The 22,058-nt window shown below is 39.6% G+C and overlaps 1 protein-coding gene across 4 annotated transcripts in view; it reads right to left on the bottom strand.

The window, feature by feature from the left end:
- Nucleotides 1-22,058, bottom strand: part of PRKN (parkin RBR E3 ubiquitin protein ligase) — a 1,151,747-nt gene that overhangs the window by 587,161 nt on the left and 542,528 nt on the right. For all 4 annotated transcript variants that reach the window (XM_072966149.1, XM_072966148.1, XM_072966150.1 and 1 more), the window contains one exon: nt 18,137-18,220. In XM_072966149.1, the coding sequence (XP_072822250.1) occupies nt 18,137-18,220 (84 nt within the window). The remainder of the gene's footprint in view (nt 1-18,136; nt 18,221-22,058) is intronic.

A 22,058-nucleotide genomic window follows, 5' to 3' on the forward strand; every position in this document is an offset into this window, starting at 1 on the left:
CATAAAAAAGAATGAAATTTTGCCATTTGCATCAACATGGGTGGACCTGGAGGGTATTATGCTTAGTGAAGTAAGTCAGATGGAGAAAAACAAATACTGTATGTTATCACTTATATGTAGAAATAAAAGATAAAACAAACAAACGATTATAACAAAACAAAAACAGACTCACAGATATAGACAACAAACTAGTGTTTGCCAGTGGGGAGAGGGAAGCTACAATGGGGAGAACAAGATAGGGGTAAGGACTTAAGAGGTACAAACTATGATAGATAAAGTAACTACTGCCTGGCACAAAGAATATTGTCAGTATTTCATGATAACTGTAAGTGGAGTATAATCTATGCAAACTTTGAATCACTATGTTGTACACCTGAAACCAGCATAACATTGTGAATCACCTATATCTCAATAATAAAAATGGCTTAAAAAAGGAAAAAATAAGACTGTGTTCAAGGTCACATAACTAGCATTGCTTGGAACTGCTATCTTAAATCTAGGTCTTTCTTGCTGCAATGCTTTTAAGGCTATACTCCGCTGCCTTACTAAACTGATCTGAAGCAGGTAGAGAAAATAAAAACAAGTATAGTTCTTATAAATTATTCATTTCCTTCCTGCTTGCCTGCATTTTTGGAAATTTCATTTACTTAAGAAAATTACATGATAATACTTGAAAGATGGGCAGATGGAGATAATTAGATTTAGAAAAACAAAATGCTAAAGAACACCGCAGTACTAATTTTATTAATACTTCACTTCCCTAAAAGTAAATCAAATAGAAATAATAATTTTTAAAACCTACAGTAAGACAACTGATTCAACAAACTTTATTCAAATTGAAGCATGCTGAACAGCGGTAATTCAGAGAATAGCAGTCTTCCCGTTAACTTTACCGAGGACTCTACTTTGTCAAGTAGGGAAAAGGTAGCCCAGGACGGGATGTTAACCTTTCATAAAGTTGCATTTTAATGGCTTGGAACTGCTGATCAACCAGGAATACTAGCCAAGCGCTTGTACCATGGATATAATGAAACAGTAAGGAATTAATTTGAGGGAGAGTTAGTTTTTCTAGACACAGCTCAGAGCTCAGAAATGAGATACCCCTTGCTGTTATGTAATCTATGCTTAAATGACATTCCCTCTCAGCTTCTCTAGGATGATATGCTTAACTCGTACACTGAAAACAAATTCACAAAATTTATTTTCAAATGTAAAAAAAAAATCTAGATCATGTGGAAAATCAGTTTGTGTGAACAGCAAAAAAAATGAGATGGCAACTTGGAGAACGTACATCAGATTTTAATATGTTACACTGTGTTAGATGTTGGAGTAATCAGAACACTGTAGGTTTGGAGGCAGAACAAACAGGTTAAGGGAGCAGGACAGACGCCAGAGATAAGACCCCAAAGTTAACACATGATAAAGATGAAATTTATTTCAAATCAGTGAGAAAATGTGTTTTATCCAGTAAATGATGCCCCAAAAAGTAATCTGTAGGTTTGGGGAGGAGAAATAAGTAAAATTAGATTCATATAAAACCCTTCACACTAAAATTAAATCTACATGCATCAAATATTTAAAAAAGAGAAACTTGGAAATAAAATGATTGGGGAAGATTTTCAGTAAATATCTATAGTGGTCTTTAGTGTCAAGAAGATCCTGCTAAGAATGATTGCAAGTGTAAAGAAAACAGTATGTTTAACTCCATCAAAACTGACAGGTTAAATGGTTCCAACACACCATATAAAGACTTTCAGATTAAATTAATTCCTGGCAAAAATATCTGCAATATATATGATACATAAAGGGTTGCTATCAGAAATGTTTATAAAGTGTAATTATAAGGAAATAGCCACAATAACGAGCAGCAAAAAGTGGAACCCTCCTCGAGCCTCCTAGTGGTTGGAGAGAGGCAATTTAACAGGAGATACAGTGCTCCACCTAAATCACTGGCAAAAAGAAAAAAGAATGACAGCACCTCGTGGTAAAGGGTGTGAAGAAACTGTTCCCAGCGTTTTAGGGAGAGTGAAGATGGGTGCAAACGCTCCCAAGGACCTTTTGGAATTAAGCATCACAACACTTTAAGTGCAAAATACTTGGCCACAGCAACTCTACTAAAGTTATATTCTAAAGATGTGACCAGATAAGTTTATAGAGATGCACGTAAGAAAGATCACAAAGTCTGGCCTTTGTAGTGAAATGTAGAGCAGCTTTAAATACTCATTGATGGAGGACCACTTAAGGAGAACAGAACAGTGTCGATCATGGATGATCATGTAGACATTTACCTGCTGACATGGAAAATGAATACAACATATGAAGTAAAAGGTACAAGTTACAGAATAATATGTAAATATGAGTTCATTAAAAAAAGTGTCTGTATTCACGTGCACACATAACATGTACACCTTGAAAGCCACCTAGAAGAACATATATCCAATATTAACAGTGGTTTTCTCCAGGTGGTTCGATTAAACATGAGCTTTAGACTTTCTTTACATGAAAGGATGTTGGCTAATACTTTTTTCAGCCAACACTATGTTCTTATAATTGGGAAGAGTAACATTTATTATGAAAATGATGAATTCAATGAAAATGAGGCATCATAACTTTAAACCGCACTTCCAGTATAACATTTATAATAATACAACAATAATCATGAGGCTGCATGGTTCTGGAAAAAAATCAACAGCAATGGTTTTCTAAGTCATTATGACTAAGTTATATTTTTTCCTCCAGATCAGCTGGTAGAGAATTTTATCTATGTCACAATCATGCATGTATTATATAAAATGCAAATTGAGTACATTCTTATTTAAGGAAACTACAGATGTTGCATTCTGCTACAAAGTTATTGTCAGAGCAATTGTATCGATTTGAATAGTCAGTGTTATTTGTAGAAACAGCAATCAACTGCAGAGGCATTATGGTCAATTGACCACAGTTCTGGTGGAAAAGGCCAGAGATCAAGTCCAATAAAAGTCAACACATTAGAATAAGAACAACCAGGAAACTACAATGTATTGATCCCTTACAGTGAGAGGCTCTGAGGTACCACTTTATATATCCTTTAGCCCATTTAATCCTTCCGACCACCTGCTATCTGTTTCACAAATGAGGAAACTGACAGAGGTGCAAAGGTTTTTCCCAAGACAATCAGACTGTAAACATCAAAGCAAAAGTTCAAATGAAGTTTCTCTGACTCCACTGGCCACACTCTTGTCTGCTAGGCTACACACTGACTAGCTTTTGTGACTACAGTAAAAATAAAGCATTTGACCAACTCATTTGGAAATATGTTGTCAATGATGACTTGGGGAATACACACGCAAATCTAAGAGATCAGGGTGCAGCCTCAGGTAGAGAAGACAGGATTAAATTAGACAGCTACATCACTGCATTTGAATTCCTCCGGCATGACCGCGTGGTACTTCCGGGACCTAGCAGGTGGAGGAGCTGATTGGAAAATGCTTGTTATTATTTATGCAATAGTATCCAAGGTAAAGACATATTTCAAATACACAAATGATTCTAGCCCAGCACGAATGAACTCTTTTCTGGAGTCCTTATAATTCTATCTATAATGATACCTTCGTCATCAAATCTTCGTCTGATTTCAATTTGAATCCATTTTTATAAAATTGTGACAGACACACACGTATCTATATACGAGCGTGTGTAGTCTTTTGTACAATTACACGGTCGTGGAGAACGGGAGCTGTTCCAGTTCTCTGTTGTTGTGCAACAAACCGCCCCAAATGTTACTGGTTTGAAAATTTTCTAAAGTTTATTTTACCCACAAATCTGCAATATAAGTGGGGTTTGGTGGAGGCTGCTAATCTCTGCCCCTCGGCAACAGCTGGGGAGGCTCGGAAGCCTGGTCTGAAGGCGCCCTGTTCACACTGCTGGCAGCTGACGGGGCGGCTCCCCAGCCGGGCGAGCAAACGCGTGGGGTCCTTACTCCCGGCTCTACTTCCGGGCGGACTCTCAGGCATCTGCCTTGTTGGTTAAGGGCTCCTCGCTGTGCGCGCCCCAACCACAAAGCCAGACAGACACTATGCCTTTCGTCACCCAGCCTCCGAAGTAACACAGGGTCTCTTCTATTGTTTTATGTTTTTCAGAAATAGGTCACCAAGGCTGGCCCAGGCCCCAGGGGTGGGGAATTAGAACCCAACGTTGGACGAAAGGAGTGTCAAAACAGATGCGCATTTAAAACAAAAGAAGAAAGAAAAAGGAAAAAGAAAGAGAAAAGGGAGGGAGCAGAAGGGAGGAGGAACACAGACACGTCTAAGGGGGAAGACGTGAATACTGCGCAACTTGAGATGTTCCTGGAGTGCACGTTAGTGACCCAACGTCGTGGCTCATAAATAACGTCTCTCGGTGTAGGTTAGCCCTGAGCCAGCCTCTTGAAGACCTGAGTTCCTGAACCTGCAAACCTTTCTGACCAGGCCCGTGGTGAGCCTGACCAGCGGGAGGCCTTCCTCTTTGACGTGTCTTCAGCGACAGACCAACATTTGATGGGGAGAGTAATGCATTTCTGTTTGTTCAGCTAATTTAATTCCTTCCTCTGCCTCTCCCCTTCTTTTTTTCCCTCTTTCTCTCTTTTGATAGAGATTGGCTTTCACCATTATGAACGGTTTGGTTCTTATGGTTGCTTAGTTTTTTTTGCTTTTGGTTGAGGGGAGAGCCACTTGGGCTATCGATGGCAGAATCTTAGGAAGTAATTTAGTTGTGACGGAAAGAAAATGTGGATGTGGAAAACTCAGACTAAATCATAGTTCTCACTATGATGTCATTCTGTGATTTCTGAAGAACCATGCTTTAGACAGTGCATCATAACCAGAATTAGTGGATTATAAATCCTAGCTTGTAGTTAACTGTGACTTTGTAGTGTCCTAACTAATCCTCTGGTCTGGGTAATCTTTGTTTACTCTCTTGGGATCTGATAGTCACGGAGTCCATCCAGTCCCAATAACTATGGCTGATGGACCTATGCTACAGTGGCCACTTCTTTGTAACAGTTCAGTTAACTCTGCAAAGAGTTCCCTAAGACTCGACATAAGCCATCTCTAAGGAGCTTCTTCAGCTCAACGCCAATAAAGTGTACTTTTATATTTCTATTGTTTTGTTGTGTTTTGTTCTTAAAAAGCTGCATGCTGTAACCACTGCCCTGTAATGAACGCCACTATGCATTCTTCTCCATTTATATTTGCTTTTGTCCATAGGAGATAAACATCATCTCATCAAAGTGCATGACTGAATTGCAGTCTTTAGCAATGAGCTCATTAAAATACTTCATTATTCAATCAAGAAAATGTCCATATTTAAATACATGCATTATAATAATTATTAGTACTCACTATTAAATACTAAATTACAATCAATTCTCTAATCAGTCTTCATATATTGGACATTGTACTAAGTGATATGAGTTTTGACTACTTAACATAAAGTCATTTAATGACACATATAATTCTTACGAACAATCATGTAAGTTTTAATGAAATGGTGAAAGCACATGCAGAAATGGTTCTTTGACTGAAACGGTTTGTTTTTATAAGGCAGGTGTAAAATTAATACATTAGATTACTGTGAGGAAAAATGACAATGCTAGGATCCAGGAAAATACAGGCATTTCTTTTTTTTAATTTTTAAAAAAAATTGATATATAGTCAGTTACAATGTGTCAGTTTCTGGTGTACAGCACAATGTCCCAGTTATGCATTTATATGCATATGTTTGTTTTCACAGTCTTTTTTAATTAAAGGTTATTACAAGATATTGAATATAGTTCCTTGTGCTATACAGAAGAAATTTGTTTTTACCTATTTTTATATATAGTGGTTAACATTTGCAAATCTCAGACTCCCAAATTTATGCCTTCCCACTCGCTTTCCCTGGTAAACATAAGCTCTTTTACTATGTAGGCATTTCTGAACAAGGTATGACATTTCTGTCAAATCTACAGATATGGACAGTTATGTGATCCAAACAGAAAATCTTCCATTTTTCAAAGCCAGAAAGTTTTATTGAGTCCTGAACATCCACAAACACTCAGTGAAATTTCAAAAGTGATGCACAATCTTTGCTAGACACATGGAAAACAGGAAATGGCCAGGAGTTAATTAGCACACACACAGACACAGAGGGAGTTACAGACAGACTTCCACCTCTCGTCCAGCCCCCTCACACTGCTCAGCATACAGCTCGGTTATGCTTACGAAGGGATGGATTCTCAGATCGCCTCCAATTTGACTTCATATAATAATAACCCATTTTCTTTTCCCTCTGATATTTTCAAAAGTTAATGGCAAAAGAAAACGGTCCCAGTTCACCAATAAAGTTGACACAAAGAGAGTGGAGAGGAAACTCTTCATACCGGATCATCCACTTCTGACAATTACAGATAACAGAGAGCTGCCGATAAAAATGGAATTTCAATCAACCACTAAGCAGACTCCCACTGAGGAACATCCTGGAGAAACGTGAACAGATAAGACAGAAGACAACCATATGGCTGCTCTTAATGATCCAATAAATACAAGAAAAGTGTGCTGCTTTTAATCGGTTCTAAACTAAAATCTCATTTGTCTGTGGTTTCTAGTTTTAAGGAAGGCAAAATGTCAATTCTCATTTACCTTGAGTCACACATTGTTAGGGATTTAAGGATGGTAAACAAAGCATATAAAATAATCTTTTACTTTTGTTTACTTCAACATTTTCTTTTCCCTTTTTTTTTTTTTTTTTGTTCTTTATCCTATCCCTCACAGCAACCAGCTCAATTTCTGTCTCGGCCTCCAAAATATCTAAACTTCAGTGCAGTGAAATCCCTTCTATTAGTGGTCATAATCTTCCACACAAAAACTCATCAACGAAACGACTAACAAACACACAGAGAGGAAAACAGGCACTGCCTCTGGCTTCTCACTCACCCCTAAATCCCAGACGCTTTCCCCAGTGGTTCCTCACACAGCAGGGCTCTTGCAAGAGGGTCCTTCCTGCCAGAAGGCATCCTCCAGCACCCCCTCCACCCCACCCCAGCCACTCTGATTCAGCCTGCAGATCCCAGTGCTGGCCTCCACTCCCCCATCAAGGGTGCCCTAACTCCCAGGCTCCAGTGGCCGCCCTGAATCACATCCCTCTAAAGCCCTGTGCTTGTTCTGCATCCTCCTCGTGACCAGCGCAAGGTCATCGGGGCTGAGAGGACGTCCACGGACGCGGAGGACGCGGACGTTGCACACGCAGGGGTGCTGAGCGCTGTCCAGCAGAGAGCAGGGAGCTTAGAGTACTTCATGGAATGAAAAACCCTTAATTTCCTACCTCTTTAGTCCTGTCACTCCCACTAGCTTATAGAATGCTCTGAACCTGGCCGACATCACCACCTGTGGAATCTCCACTGCCCACCCCTCCAGCCGCCGCCTCCACAGAGCCCTCTTCGGTCACCTCAGTTAAGGGGATTTCCCTTCTCTGAACTCCCACAAGACCCTTTTGGGCTTGTCTCCTGGCATCCATGATATTCAACTTGTCTTCTTTCTTCTCCCTTATTCACAAAGTGAAGTCCTTTTACACTCTTATCCATCTTCATCAGATGTAATTCATGGTAAAAATTACCACTGATCTACACACCCTGCCCTGACATTTTTCCCAAACTATGAGAGCAGTTAATGACATACCCACTCTCCCATCCCTAGTGCCTGGTGTAGAAGATACATGCTCAGAACGTTTTTCACTTGCCCTGCTGAATCTGAAATGCAGTCATTCCTGTAAAGTCTTATCTCCCCAACCAGATTTCCAGCTCTTGAAGGTCAGTCTTTGTTTTCTGCACAATGAATAGCATAACAAATAAATACCTGTTATGAAAATAACTATATTTCTCTCAATGGAAAGACACAGATTTTAAATTATATTTTGCCTTTCTATCTTTAAATATAAAAGTTTTCTCTTCATCTCATAAAAACACTCATGCATGATGATCAGCACTGAGTGTATTTTCTAGAACTCTGAGTACTGACAGGGATGACAATTACCTACTCTAGGAAATTCAGATTTCAGGATCCCAAACTATGTTTGTTTTCTAAGAAATATTAGTGGAAGTAAATGTTTCACCACATGTGGGCCAATAGTGCATGCAATTCTTCTCAGTTTTGATTTTATTCTCCATATGTTGACATTTTCTATTCAAAGTCTCAAGTTTGGTAAACTGGCTTTGAGTGTTTTTTTGTTTTTTGTTTTTTTGCAGCATATATCTTAAAAACTAAATTTTATCATGGCCCTTGATGACTTTTGGAGGGCTGGCTTGACCCGAATAGCAGGGATGATGGTTTCTTAATGACTGCCATCAAGGCATGATGAAGTGTGAGTTTCCAAGAGCCATCAATCACCTGCTTGAAGGATCAAGAGGGCTATTTCCTGGCTGAGAAGCAGGCCTCATTCTCTTGGCCCATTACTCCCACATCTTGCTTCTATTCTTCTCACTCCATTAGCCTCCTCTGTATCTGCACGGAGGCTATCACAGAGTGACCTATAGTCCACCATCCCTGACATTTCCATTTCGGTCTAATCTACCATCCCAGTTGAAACATTCGGTGATGTTTACAGTGGTATTTAATCTTTCTTTGCTCCAGTTCTCAGAATTTCATTTATAAATCTGTTGAAATTATCTCATTACACTTCTTGCTATCTCCTCTGAAAGATCAATATACCTTCTCTCCTATTTAAAACCTCGCAGTCTAGAGGTGCACCATTTTCTGATTAATCATGATGAATTCCTTTGTTATCTCTTTGTTGTCTGGAGCCCTTGTCTAAAGCCATAATGCAACCTTTAATAGAGCCTCTCACTAACATAGCTGGCTTTAGAATCATTCTATGGAAAGATGAAAAATTAAGAAGTAAACTTTGAAGTCTCTGGGGATGATAAAAACGTTTAAAATTGCTCATATCTAAACAGCATGTGGTACTACGCCTGATTTCTTTCTGCTGTATACAAAATAAGGCCTAAATTATAGCACTGAGAATCACAGATAATCAAGTGAAAGCACAACTTCCAATCTACACAGATCAGGATTTTCCTAGAATTGAGGAGGTCATAATTATTTTCAATATTTAAAATATGCATTATGGAAACTGCACATTTGCTTGAAAATGACATCATACACCAAACCAAGGTTGTTTGTGGGACTGCAGTGTGGATACTGGTTACCCTGCGTGTGTAGGTATTCTGCTAAGCATGAACTGATTTCTGGTACTGGGTCTCCTTTCCTTGGAGATTAATTTTTTTATGTAACAGTGTATAGGAGGCTTTACCAATACCATGGAGAAGATGACTGTTGATTTAATGTTCTACAAAGTTGTAAAAGAGCCCACATAAAAATGGGGCTAAGTCACAGAAAAAGGAAAATCAAATGGAATTGAGTCTAGATTTCAGTTCTTAAAAACTACCTCAATTTCTTTAGTACTCTTTAAAAGAATGACATTTTTTTCATAGTACACTACTCTGTTTTATTCTGTTCAAATTTGCAAAATTTCAGCTGATTCCACAATAAAAATATCTATCTTTTAATTTTACTTTAAATTTTTTTTTAAATGATGCTTTTTGTTTTCAAGTACTCAAAACTGGATTTAGGAATGAACTGTCCTGGAGTCTGAATACTTGACTGGTTTTTGAAAAATGCTGTAAGAAGTTTCTAGTTTGTCACCCAAATTGCATGTCAGACAGCAGAGAACATTCTGTCACGCTTAGACGCCATTCAATCATAATCTGAGTTTGACTGTAAAGCTTTCACAACTCAATTTTATTTAGAATTTAGAAAATATGACTGTAGGGAACAGGGTAAGCACAGGGAGGCCATTTCTCTTCAACCAAAAAGAAAGGCAGGAAGAGAGACGAGTGGGTGTCCTTACCTCTCTCACTTCTGCTCCATTCTTGACCCTCCACATTGACATGCTCAGCTGCCCTTTGGGTTCGATGGGGTCCCTGGGAGCCACGAGGGCTGGGATTGCTTACACACACTTTTGTAGGTGTTTGTGCCTGTGTGGTGACTGCAGTGTGCAGATGGGTTTGGGCAAAGAAGGACGTGGAACCCCGGCTCTCACATTGTGCTGATAAAGGCTTTCAGCTGTGACCACCTCAGGGGCACTTGGTGCCTCAGACCTTCTCTTAAAAACAAAACAAAGCCAATCCTTCGTTATTACTAGATACTGGAAACATAAGAACATACAGTCTATACCAGGAAACCACCCTGAGAAATTCTGAGACTCATTTTGTGAGATTCTAACGAAGCCTAAAATAACACCAGAAAGCAACGAAAAGAAACACAGAGCCCTTAGAGGCAAACAATGTGATTAAGCTAAAACATTAAGGAGACTTTTTGGATATACATTATGCAAATAACCTGTAAGTGAAAATTGTCCAGTATTAGGTGGAACTTATTTACTATTCATTTTGTTCTGGTCAACATCTTCCCAGAAGATGAAATCAGAGATAGAGACTATGAATATTAATTTTTATTCAAACTAATGTTCCAGTTGACATTATATTGAGCCTAACAGGGGGAAAATGCAAGAAATAAATTGCATATTGAGTAAGATGGAAATTCTCCATTTGTTACACTGAGTGTAATAATTATGTCATTTATTATACTTCAGGGGATAGGTTTTTGTATCAAGTTTCATTTGAAATAAGTCTTTGAGTTATTCTAAGAGATCCTTCTCAACTGTTCCTGATAAGAAAGAAAAATTCTATGTAAAAGAGCTTAACTCTGGTCAAAATCAAATAATCTACAAAAGAAAATTTTACATTGTTTTGCATTGTTTTATATTGTTACATGGAAGTCAGTAAATATTATTTCTGAAAAATACACAATACAATGCATACTATTGTCTGTTAAGAAGTAAAAATCAATACCCTTCAGTAAGCATAAAAATGATGACCTTGGTGATTTGTTATTTGCAGATTGCAATGATCTGAATGTTTGTGTCCACCCAGATTCAGATGCTGAAGCTTACCCCCCACTGTGATGGTATTTGGAGGTGATTAGGTCGTGAGAGCAGAGCCCTCCGGAATGGGATTAGTGCCCTAATTAGAAGAGACCCCGGAGAGCTCCCTCCCCTGCCTCCACATGAGGACGCAGCAAGCAGACGGCCATCTGAAGATCAGAAGTGGGCTCTCACCAGGTACTGAGTCTGCTGGAGCCTTGACATTGGACTTCCATCTTCCACAACTGTGAGAAGTAATTATTTGTTGTTTATATGCCACCCAATTTATGGTATTTTTGGTATAGCAGCCTGAAAGGCTAAGACAAAATATAATTGTATTTTTTTTCTTTTTCATCCCAGGGATGATCTCCTTATCTGGAATCTGACCATCCAATTGTCAGGTGTTGGGGAGAAGGCGACACTCTCACAGTTGGCTGAGAAACCCTGCATTACTACAGAAGCATCACTGAGCCAGGGGTCTTCACAGCGGAGGGTGTGACAGGGAGGGAACACTCACTTTTGAAAGTGATGCTTTGGAGATCAGGACAACACCTAGAAAGCAGGACTTCCGGGTGTGCTTGTATGTAGCCTCTCGTGAGCGAGCAAGAAAAATACATGCACCCCAATATGCACAGAAACACAAATACCTTTATTGTTCAAGGTATCACAGGGAAAATATAAAATGAAGATTTACGACATAAAAATTAAAGTCTATATCGTACCCAAAGTTAATTACTTTCATTAATGGAAAAACTCCTAATTATTTTTGTCCCTCTTTTAATCTCAAGCGTACATCCTTTGCGTTGACTAGAATTCTTTTTATAGAAACGTAAGACGCCTTTCAGAACTAATATGATGTTCCTTCCTAGGGTAACAGTGGCTAGTGTAGGACTGAATTAGTTTCAGAGTCCTCTGTCTACAGTGTAATTAGGGTCAAGTTTATATTTGTAGTCTTAAAAACCAAGGTTAAATTTTACTACTATTTAAAATGATCTAGTTAGATTATCTTTAAAAGCATAAATATTAATTAAGAATGCATTAGAGACCAAGCTCATTTGAATTTTAAATAGATGGGTATTTTATTCAAGGAATAGAAATTAAACTTTTTATGATAATATAATACAGAGTGTACAAAATAGTGTCGGATTTAAAATACTTTGCAAATGTAAGTATGATAAACTACTTAAAATGCCTGTCTTCTCACCTTCTTAAGAAACAAATACCACACACAATGCTCTAGAAAGTATGAGTCATAGTTTATATTTGGCTTCACTGTAAAAACGCAATCCAGAAAAATGGTTTTAAGATGAGAGCGCGGAAGAGGGAACTAACCTTCTCATCTGAGCATGCCTGCCCAGCCTCTGGCATAGCTATTCAGAAGTGCGCATACCTTCAACTCCTTTATTTAACCAACATTTATCTAGTGTTCATTAGATACGGAAGAAAAAAGAGAAACAGATATGACCATTTTTCTCCCTTCCTAAAAAGTATGTTTCAATAATGTTATCCAGTCTTCTTTTATAAAACTAGCATTTAAAATACTAATTTAGCTACATCCCAAAAGATTCGATATGTGGCATATTTTCATTATTGTTTGAGCCCATATTTCCATTTGGATTTTTGTACTGACTAAGTCAATTGAATTTCCATGTTTACGGGGTTTGTGTGGTTTTGTTTCTGTTAGTGGTATTTAAATGCTTGATGCCCTAAAACATGCTGAAATGTCCACAAATGCTTGAGAATAGGGGTGTCCTCCAGCTGTTGGGCGTAGAGCTCAAGAAGCCAGCCTGTTCCGCGGTTGTGTCAGTCGTTGAAGCTGCCTGAGTTTGCCCTGCCCCTCAGAGTCACATTACCATCTCCCACCATGATGGTGGATTTCTCTATGTAATTTGTGAACTCTGACAATTTGTCCTTAATACACTTTGAGTCCATGTTACTAAGATCACACAATTTTTAAACTATTATATCTTTCTGGGTTATTAAGCCTTTTATCAAAATCTATTTTTGAAAATGCTTTTTTAAATTTTTAATAATGTCTTTTTTTCCCTCAGATCTATTTTATATGCAATTAAAATAGTTTCAACAGCTATCTTTGGTGAATATTTGTCTGGCATATCATTTTCTATTCTTTTACTTTCAATGTTTTTGTTCTCATGTTTTAGATATATCTTTTGTAATCTGCAAAGGTTGTATCTTTTTTTTTCCTTTTCATCCGATCTAAGAATCTGCCTTCTAAACTCCAGTTAGTGCATTTACATTTAATTTAATTACTGTTATATTTGGTTTTATTTCTACCACTTTTTTTTTTTGGTGTGTGCTACTTATTTGTTCTACTTTCCTGTATTTCACTCTTCTCCTCTTTATTCTTTCTTTTCCTTCCTTCCTTCCTGCCCACTTGACACCTGTATTGTATTCCAATACTCTGGATGATGTCTCTTTAACTTAAAGGCATCTTTAACTCAAAGCATTCCACGTTGAAAATGACTAGCCTGACCAGATCACTGGGCCAGGATCTGCTTCCCAGGGGGTTATATGGGGCAGCTTCCAAGATGGCTGCCAGCCTATGGTTCAGATGATGGAGTGGAGGTGATAGACTTAGCAGGGGACCCATGACCTTTGACGGTGGGGTTATGAGCCCCTCCAGGAGGAGACAGGCTCTGTGACAAGGCCCTGAGGGGCAGCAGCTACCGTGCTGTGTGCTGGACAGCTCTGCACTCCTGTCCTCCCTGGGACTCGAACCCCACATGGTCCCCCAACAGGGGTGTGTTGAGGAGGCCTGGGCACTGGACAGCAAAGGCTTGAGCCTGGCCCAGGGACATGAGACCCAGCCTTGAACCTATAAACTCATGGTGCTCAGAAAGGCTTTTGAGGATAAGTAGCCCTATTTACCACCAGAAAATTCACGAAGGAGAAGAACCCCTCAGTGTCAGGAGTGCGAGGTGTCCTCAGAATTACACACCAGAGGAAAGCCTTTCATGTGAAGCACAAGAAAGTTTCAAGCAAAGAATGGGTTGTTGTTTCTTTTTCCTCTTTTTTCATGAGTTAGTTTGTTTTTGAAATATAATTAACCTCCAACACTATATTAGTTCCTGGTACACAACATAATGATTCAGTATCTCTATAATTTCAAAATGATCGCTACAATGGGTCTAGTTACTGTCTGTCATGAAAGATATCATGTAATTAATTGACTGCATTCCCCACACTGTACATTTCATATTTGTGACTCATTTATTTTGTGACTGGAAATTTGTTCCTCTTAATCTCCCTCATCTGTTTCTCTCCATCCCTACCCTCTACCAGCAATCACCTGTTTGAGGTCTGTATCTTGACTCTTTTTCTGGTTTTTAACATTTGTTATTTGTTTTGCTTTTTAGATTCCACTTATAAGTGAAGTCATACAGTATTTGTCTTTCTCGGTCCAACATATTTTACTTAGCATAATACCTTTTTGGTTCATCCGTGTTGTTGCAAATGGCAAGATTTTATTCTTTTTCACGGCCAAGTAATATTCCATTATGTATCCATATATACCACATCTTTTTTATCCAAAGGACAACATAGAAGGAATGGAAAATTTCTTAGAAAGGTACAAGTTGCCAAGACTGAAGCAGGAAGAAATAGACGATATGAATTGACCAACTACCAGTACTGAAATTGAATCAGAAATTTTAAAACTCCCAATAAACCAAAGTCCAGGACCAGATGGCTTCACAGGTCAATTCTACCAAACATTTAGAAAAGAATGAACACTTATCTTTCTAAAACTATTCCAAAAAATTGCAGAGGAAGGAACACTTCCAAACTCATTTTATGAGGCCACCATCACCCTGATACCAAAACCAGAGAAAAAGAAAAATCAGAAAAAAAGAAAATCACAGGCCAATATCACTTATGAATATAGACGCAAAAATCTTTAACAAAATAACTAGCAAGTCAACTCCAACAACGCATTAAAAGGCTCATACACCATGATCAAGTGGGATTTGTCCCAAGGATGCAGGGATTTTTCAATATCCACAAATCAATCAATGCGATGCATCACATTAGCAAATTGAAGAATAAAAACCATTTGGTCATTTCAACAGATGCATAAAAAGCTTTTGATAAAATTCAACACCCATTTATGATAAAAACTCTATAAGTGGGCATAGACAGAACATATCTCAACATAATAAAGGCCATATATGACAAACCCACAGCTAACATCATACTTAATGGGGAAAAGCTGAAATCATTTCCTCTAAGTTCAGGAATAAGACAAGGATGCCCACTCTCACCATTTTTATTCAACATAGTTTTGGAAGTTCTAGCCATAGCAATCAGTGAAGAAAAAGAAATAAAAGGAATCCAAATTGGAAATGAAGAAGTAAAACTGTCACTGTTTGCAGATGACATGATACTATACACAGAAAACCTTAAAGAAGAGACCAGAAAACTACTAGAATTCATCAATGAATTTGATAAAGTTGCAGGATACAAAATTAATATACAGAAATCAGCTGCATATCTATACTCTAAACAAAACAGCCCAAAAGAAATTAAGGAAAGGGATTTTGAGTGCAGCGGATAACAGAGCCTGGAGTCCAGCTCCCACCTCCTTCAGAATCAGGAAGTCCATACCGCAGAAGTGCGTAGGAGTGCAGTGAACGTGGGAAAGCTGCTTCTGAAGCCCCTGCGTCCCCTGTCACCAGAAAGGTCACACTCTGGCAGGAGTTTATGAGTGTGGGATCAGGCCAAGTTCAGATCTAAGTTATAACTTCTCTTTCACCTACTTACCTGCTACTTAACCCATTTAGTTAATTTTATGTCAATGATTATAGTTTTTAATTCTAGAACTTCTCATGTTAGCATGTGCACTTACGTGTGCTCATGTATGTTTGTATTTCATTTTTTAATCTGACTGGATATTTCTGGTAGTCTTTTGTTCTTTAATCATTTGTTATGTGCACTTTCATTTTTAAACACATTAAGCATCCTTACATTCCATCTCAGACAATTTTAATCTCTATATTCTTTCCAGGTTTGAACTCTGCTCACTCTCACTCAGGATGGCATGCTTCCATTTGTGATTGTTCTGACTGTTAGCTCGTCCTTGTTGAAACTTTATCTGAGCAAATTATTTTGGGGATCATTTGAGAGCACAGGCCTCCTGGGAAGATTTGGGTTAGTCTCAACCCAGCTCCTGGCACCGCCAGCACGTGGCCACCTTACACACCACTCTAGACCCAGGGCTTTACACAGGTACACACGGAAGGAGTGAATATTGGCCCCAAACTCAGGTAAAGATGGGGTTGAGCTTATACATCCTTAGAGCATCATTTCTACCTAGAGTGAAAATAAAACAGGTAACTCTGCCTAGCACCTTCCTCTCCCCACTGGATTCAAGGAAGGAGTCAAGTTCCATGCGTGCGGCTTTATGGAGAACTCTGTGGTTCCGTTTTCCACCTTGATGAGGCCCTAAGCTCACCTGCAGCCTCCAGTGTGCGCCCAGTGTGAGGCTCCAACCCCCAGCAGTCAGTGGCTTCAGCTCAGACAGTTTCTTCTCTCGTGTCCCACCTTCTCTTTTTTTTGGCATATACACTTTCCTTACCATGTAGTCAGCACAGCCATTCTCTTGAAATATGTGTCTGGAATTTAATCCAGTATTTTTATTGTGTGTTGTACTGCAAGGATTTTCAAAGGTGTCAGTTCACCATGCTGTCAGAAATAAAGCTGCAATATAAATTAATGTATACTAAATTTTATGTATTGATAAATAAGGTAATTTGTATATTCAACAAGCAAAGGGCATGATTTTCAACCCCTCTCAGCACAGTACCCCCTTTGACTAATTTGAAGCTAAATCCTTAGAGATGCAAAATTGTCTATTCTGTTGTGACTGAATCCTACCAATTTATATGAAACCTAGAGGCAGTCAGGCTGTCAGTGACTGAAGCAGATTTTCAAAAGACCTCACATTGCTGCAAAGACGATACAGAGATCGCAACGTTATACATACCAGAGGATTTAAATTACTGTTAAATGTAATTATACCTACATACTATGTATAATATAGTACATACATATCACATTTGTATGCATATATGCATTTATATATAATTATACTTAAGAATCCTTCCCTATAAAGTGTATACACATTAATTTCATCCCAGTTGCAAACTTGCAAGACACTGTTATGCCTGGATATCTGTGAGTGACACACAAGTCATTATTTTTCTCCAGGATTTGCATTAATACAAATCTGTTCAGTGTCCCTAGTCCCTTTTGATGGGGAATGATTGTTACTGCTGCTCACTTGCTATCTCAGCGTCCTTGCAATCGTCCGGCAGGTGGATGAGAGAGGGTGCGTCTAATGGTCCTCGCTCGAACACCCTACCTGTTGCTACTGACAGGCTTTGCTCCTCAGAGAAGATATTAACTGCCAGCTGGCTGTGACAGTCTGCGCACTAATACTGACGTTTGTGTTGGCGCCGTGGCAGTATTTACAGCTCAGAAAATATATACAGTCAGATTATAATGGACCCAAGGATTTTCCAAGTAAAAAGTATAATAATGCACAAATTAGAAATATGACCATAAGAGTAAATTATTTAACAATAATTTCAGTACCTAGGGTCTTACTTAAGGAATAGCCTCCCTATATGAAATATACGGTGTATTTTTATAAAGAGAAAAAGGACTGCAGAGAACAGAGGATGGTGATTCCATTTACAGCGGGTCATCCAGCTAGATTTTCGAACAGCCCACTATGTCAGAAAACGGCTAAGAAAGGTAGAAAGAGAAAGTATGATTGATGTCGAATGTAAAAGTAAAATAACGTCGCATTAGGAAAAAGATTAACGTTACAGTTTTGTCATTTTCTTTTGCCAGACTCTGAACTACCTTTTCTTCATATTCCACGAATATACCTAGTAAGGAGATTCAGATTGTTTGTTTCAACATAGTCACCCTAAGTGGGGAAGTCTCTCGGAAAGTGACACTGGAGGGCAATGACCCAGGTGGGATTTTTGGTGACTATTATGAATACTTTTGAATCTTACAACACTTTAAGTAAATCTAGTCAGATGGAAAGAAGCCAATTAGCATTTTATCTCTATTCTAATTTCCCAGTAAAAACTGGAGATGCCAAAATGAAAGAATGGATTTGATCAGTACTTACTGCTCTAGTCCCAGGGCAGTTTGGAGACTGGCATTCACCGCTCATCCGGTTTGGGATCAAGACATCTTCCCAGCAAGAAGGACCCTTTGAGAAAAAAACAGCATATACTTAGTGCACAAATCGTAAATCAAACATACCCCCTAATACATTTTCTAAAATCGATTTATCTTATAAAATGACAGTGAAGCTAATCTGTAGTCCAATGATTTTTGAACAACGATTCATAGACCCTGGGGGTTCTCAGGACCCCTTCGGGGGATCACAGCCATTTTCATAACTGCACCAAGACGGTGTCTGGCACATGGCTCCAAACACATCTGACACGTACATGCAGTAGTTTCCCGACCACAGTTACATTTAATTGTTTAAAAACGTAATTCATTCCCTTAAGTTCATTGTGATTTCAGTTGGTGACTTTAAAATGAAAACACACATGCAAATTACACTCAATAAGACTCTTTGGGGGCAGTAGGGGAACACGCGGACTCCACCCGGAGGGCCGCCTGGCACGGTCCGCAGGCTGAGCAGGCACCTCGTCTCCTCCCCACCCTGAGGCACCGTGAGAATTAGACTTAATAACTAGCACCGTGTAAACCCATAGGACCAAGGAAAACAGAAGGCAAAAGTGTGGCTGAGAAGAGACTTCCAAACTTTTCTGGAAATCTGCAATTGGCTGCAGCAGAGGAGGGGGTCTCTGCGCCGGGGGACCCCAAGGAGCCTGAGGGCTCAAGAAGAAGGCAGATGGGAGAGAGAGCAGAGGGAGACCTGGAGCAGCAAACAGGGAGAAAGACACATTTTCATAAACAGAAGATCCTAAAATCTGGAGAGAAAGGTCAGATCCCCTGCTTGGAAACGAAAATCAAAGTAGAATTTTAAAGCAGTAGTAGCAGTGCCTTTAAGATCTAGCAAACGCAATTGTCACTTAAGAGGGAGAACGGTGAAAAGTGCCTGGGAGACGCAGAGCGGCGAAGTTGGCTCGTCCGCCTGGGGAAGAAGAGCCAAACCCGCCCCGCTCTGAGCGCGCCCACGGGGTGTGCCTCGGCGGGACAGCCACCCGCCAGCTGGCCGCGTGTCCTTGGCTGCGGCGGGGAAGGACGGGGGAGAGGAAGGAGCGTCCAGGGCTGCGGTGACGACAGCATCCACCAGATGTGTTGCGAGGGCCGGGCCCACCCGGGGAAGAGGACGGTTAGGACAAGGGGCCGTGCCTGTGGCGATTCTTCCACGGAAGACGTTGAGACCTTGCCGGAGGTTCAAGCTAGCAGTGAAATCGGTCGTTACCGTCAGCACCAGGACCGCGCCCTCCGGGCCCCAGGTCAAGCAGCTGCCCGGCCCCTTGCCGCGCGCACTAGCGATCGCACACACCCAAAGATCTCAGCACACCCCACGTCCCCAAGAATGCCCACCCCTCCCTCCCTCCTGCCCACCCCCTACACATCTTCACCAACACACACACGCACACACTGCAGGCTCATACACAAGCATACCACACACAGGTGCACAGACATACACGCACACGCACACACACAACACACACACAACTGAAGCAGAGGGGATCCGGGAGGCTGCACATCTACCTTAGAGAGATAGGCCAAACTTCCACGGGGGCTACTTAAACCTTAAAAGAAGCTAAGTTTTGAGTTCACAGATCATTCAAGCAAAAGCCACTGCTTAAACTGGAAGGAAGTCACTGTGCAGAAAAGAGGTGACAGGCCCCAGGCTGCTGTCCTTAGAGAGGCTGCTCCCAAGGCTGGTCCTCAGCTGGCTTCCGGGGTTTTGGACCTGGGGGTGCCCCCCATTCCCTTACTGATACAGAGGGTTCCCAGCACCCGAGGTGTCTGTGCAGACACAGTGGCCTTACAAAGCAGATTTAACTTCATTCCTTTCCAGTTTTAGAAAATATAAAATGGTAACTGGTTAATCATTGCATGCTATGTTTTAATGGTTTTATGGTTAAAGCATTTATAATTAATTGTGTAGGAGTAAGAAAGGTGTCCAGATAACGGGATTAAAAAGGGCTGCACATCACATGGCAGCACAAAGGGGCTATGAAGTAGAGCGTGCAAGGGGAAGAATCCCAAAATGCATTTTCTCTCTCAGATGTAGAGAATTGAAGAGAGAGATCTGAAAAAAATGTCAGGTAGAACAGTGTGAAATGCATGTCTTAATGAAGAATCATGTGGCTGATTTTCAGAAAACTTTCTCTTTTTTTTTGTGCAGTAGTGGTTACAACCAAGAAAAACACGTGCGTCAGCTGAGCTCCTGTATGGGGAGTGAGCACGCCAGCCAGGGTCAGCTGGCCAAATCCAGCCTCGGGGTCGTTTTCATACAGCCCACGACTAACTGTTATTGAAAAGCGTGGTAAGAAGAGCATTCCATGGCACATGAAAAGTAAATGACATTCACAGTTCCATGTCCACATGTAGCTTACGGGACAGGGCCGTGGTGATTCATTCATGTGCTGCCTACGCTGCTTCCACAAGCAAGGGCTAATGGAGCTGTTGAAACACAGAGGATGTGATCCAAAAAGCCTAAAATACTTACTACCGGGCCCTTAAGGGAAAAAGTTCACCAATCCTTGGTAGTAAATAAGATTTTTCAAGTTCATATTGAAAAGTACTTAAAATATATTGCAGCAGCATCTTGGCCCATGTAGAATCTCAGTCATTTGTATAAGTAGCTGTGTTCTGGGTCTCAAGTGAGAAATTACTTCAATTAAAACGTTAGGACTGTTGACTTGTGAAATCTGAAAAGGCATTGATAGAATCCAGTGATTCAAGTTGCTTGAATCAGTAAGAGAGTGGAAAATTACAGCATTGGGAGATTTGCCTTGACTAATATTACCACCAACTGAAAATCATGAAGCAGAATATTATTTAAACACATTGCCAACGTGCATGTAAATCAGAAATTCCAAAAAATGACTCAGATGCATGAAAAACAGTGATAAAAGTTTATCAAATATGAATCTTAAAGTAATATTTATTGTTAAGAATTCTAGAACAAATCTACAAGTCACTTTGGCTATGTCTTGTCATGTCCAATCAGGTGGAAAACTGTAGTACTTAACTGGCTAATTCTTATCCAAATATCACTCTGACAAGATTCAGACAGGCAGCTAAAACAAAAGTGTGTTTTTTTTTCTTCTGAATTATCTAAACAAATTCTATAATCTGTTCTTCACAGGTGGGTATATACAGTGCCGCTTAAAAAAATACAGATAATGCTTTACAAAGTGTTTGTACAAAGTCTTGGCATTTACATTTTTGAAAAGGGTAATTCTAATAGTATTTTACTTAAACTACATTTTTACCAATTATTTCAAGTTATCATCAAATGTGTTGCATTTAAAATATCCTCTTGAGTGATTCCACAAACATCTAAGTCATATAATTAAACTTAAGGGACTAAAATTATTTTGAAAATTATACTGGTGACATTACAAGGGCGGCTACACTCAGAGGCTTCCATCCGCCCTCCGATCTTTTCCTCTCTGTCTGCAACAAAGTAACACAGAGAAGTCATGTCAAAGTTCACCAACCTATTGAATCCCAGTTCCACCAGTTATTAGCTATATGCTCTTGAGAAAGTTTCAGTTTGTAACCCTAGGTTCCTCATCTGAAAAGTGAGGGGTTGAATACTTCCTTCACAGGGCTTTCATGAAACTAAATGAAACAACACTTGTAATATTTCTGCCAAGTGCCTGGCACATGTTGACTTATTTAAAAATGACAACTGTTGAAACTAGGATCTCTTATTTCTCAGAGTAGAACTCCCCGAATAAGGTTATTTTTAATTTAGTAGATAGGCAATAAGAGGCCAGTTTCAAGGGACCTGACTTAGCCCAGTGGGTTTTTCATTTCTTCCCTCTTCTGTTTCCAGATTACACAACAACATGGTTGACTCTCAAAGCTATATGAGAGAA

Source organism: Vicugna pacos, chromosome 8 (assembly GCF_048564905.1).
Source record: "Vicugna pacos chromosome 8, VicPac4, whole genome shotgun sequence".
NCBI classification, from domain to species: Eukaryota; Metazoa; Chordata; class Mammalia; order Artiodactyla; family Camelidae; genus Vicugna; species Vicugna pacos.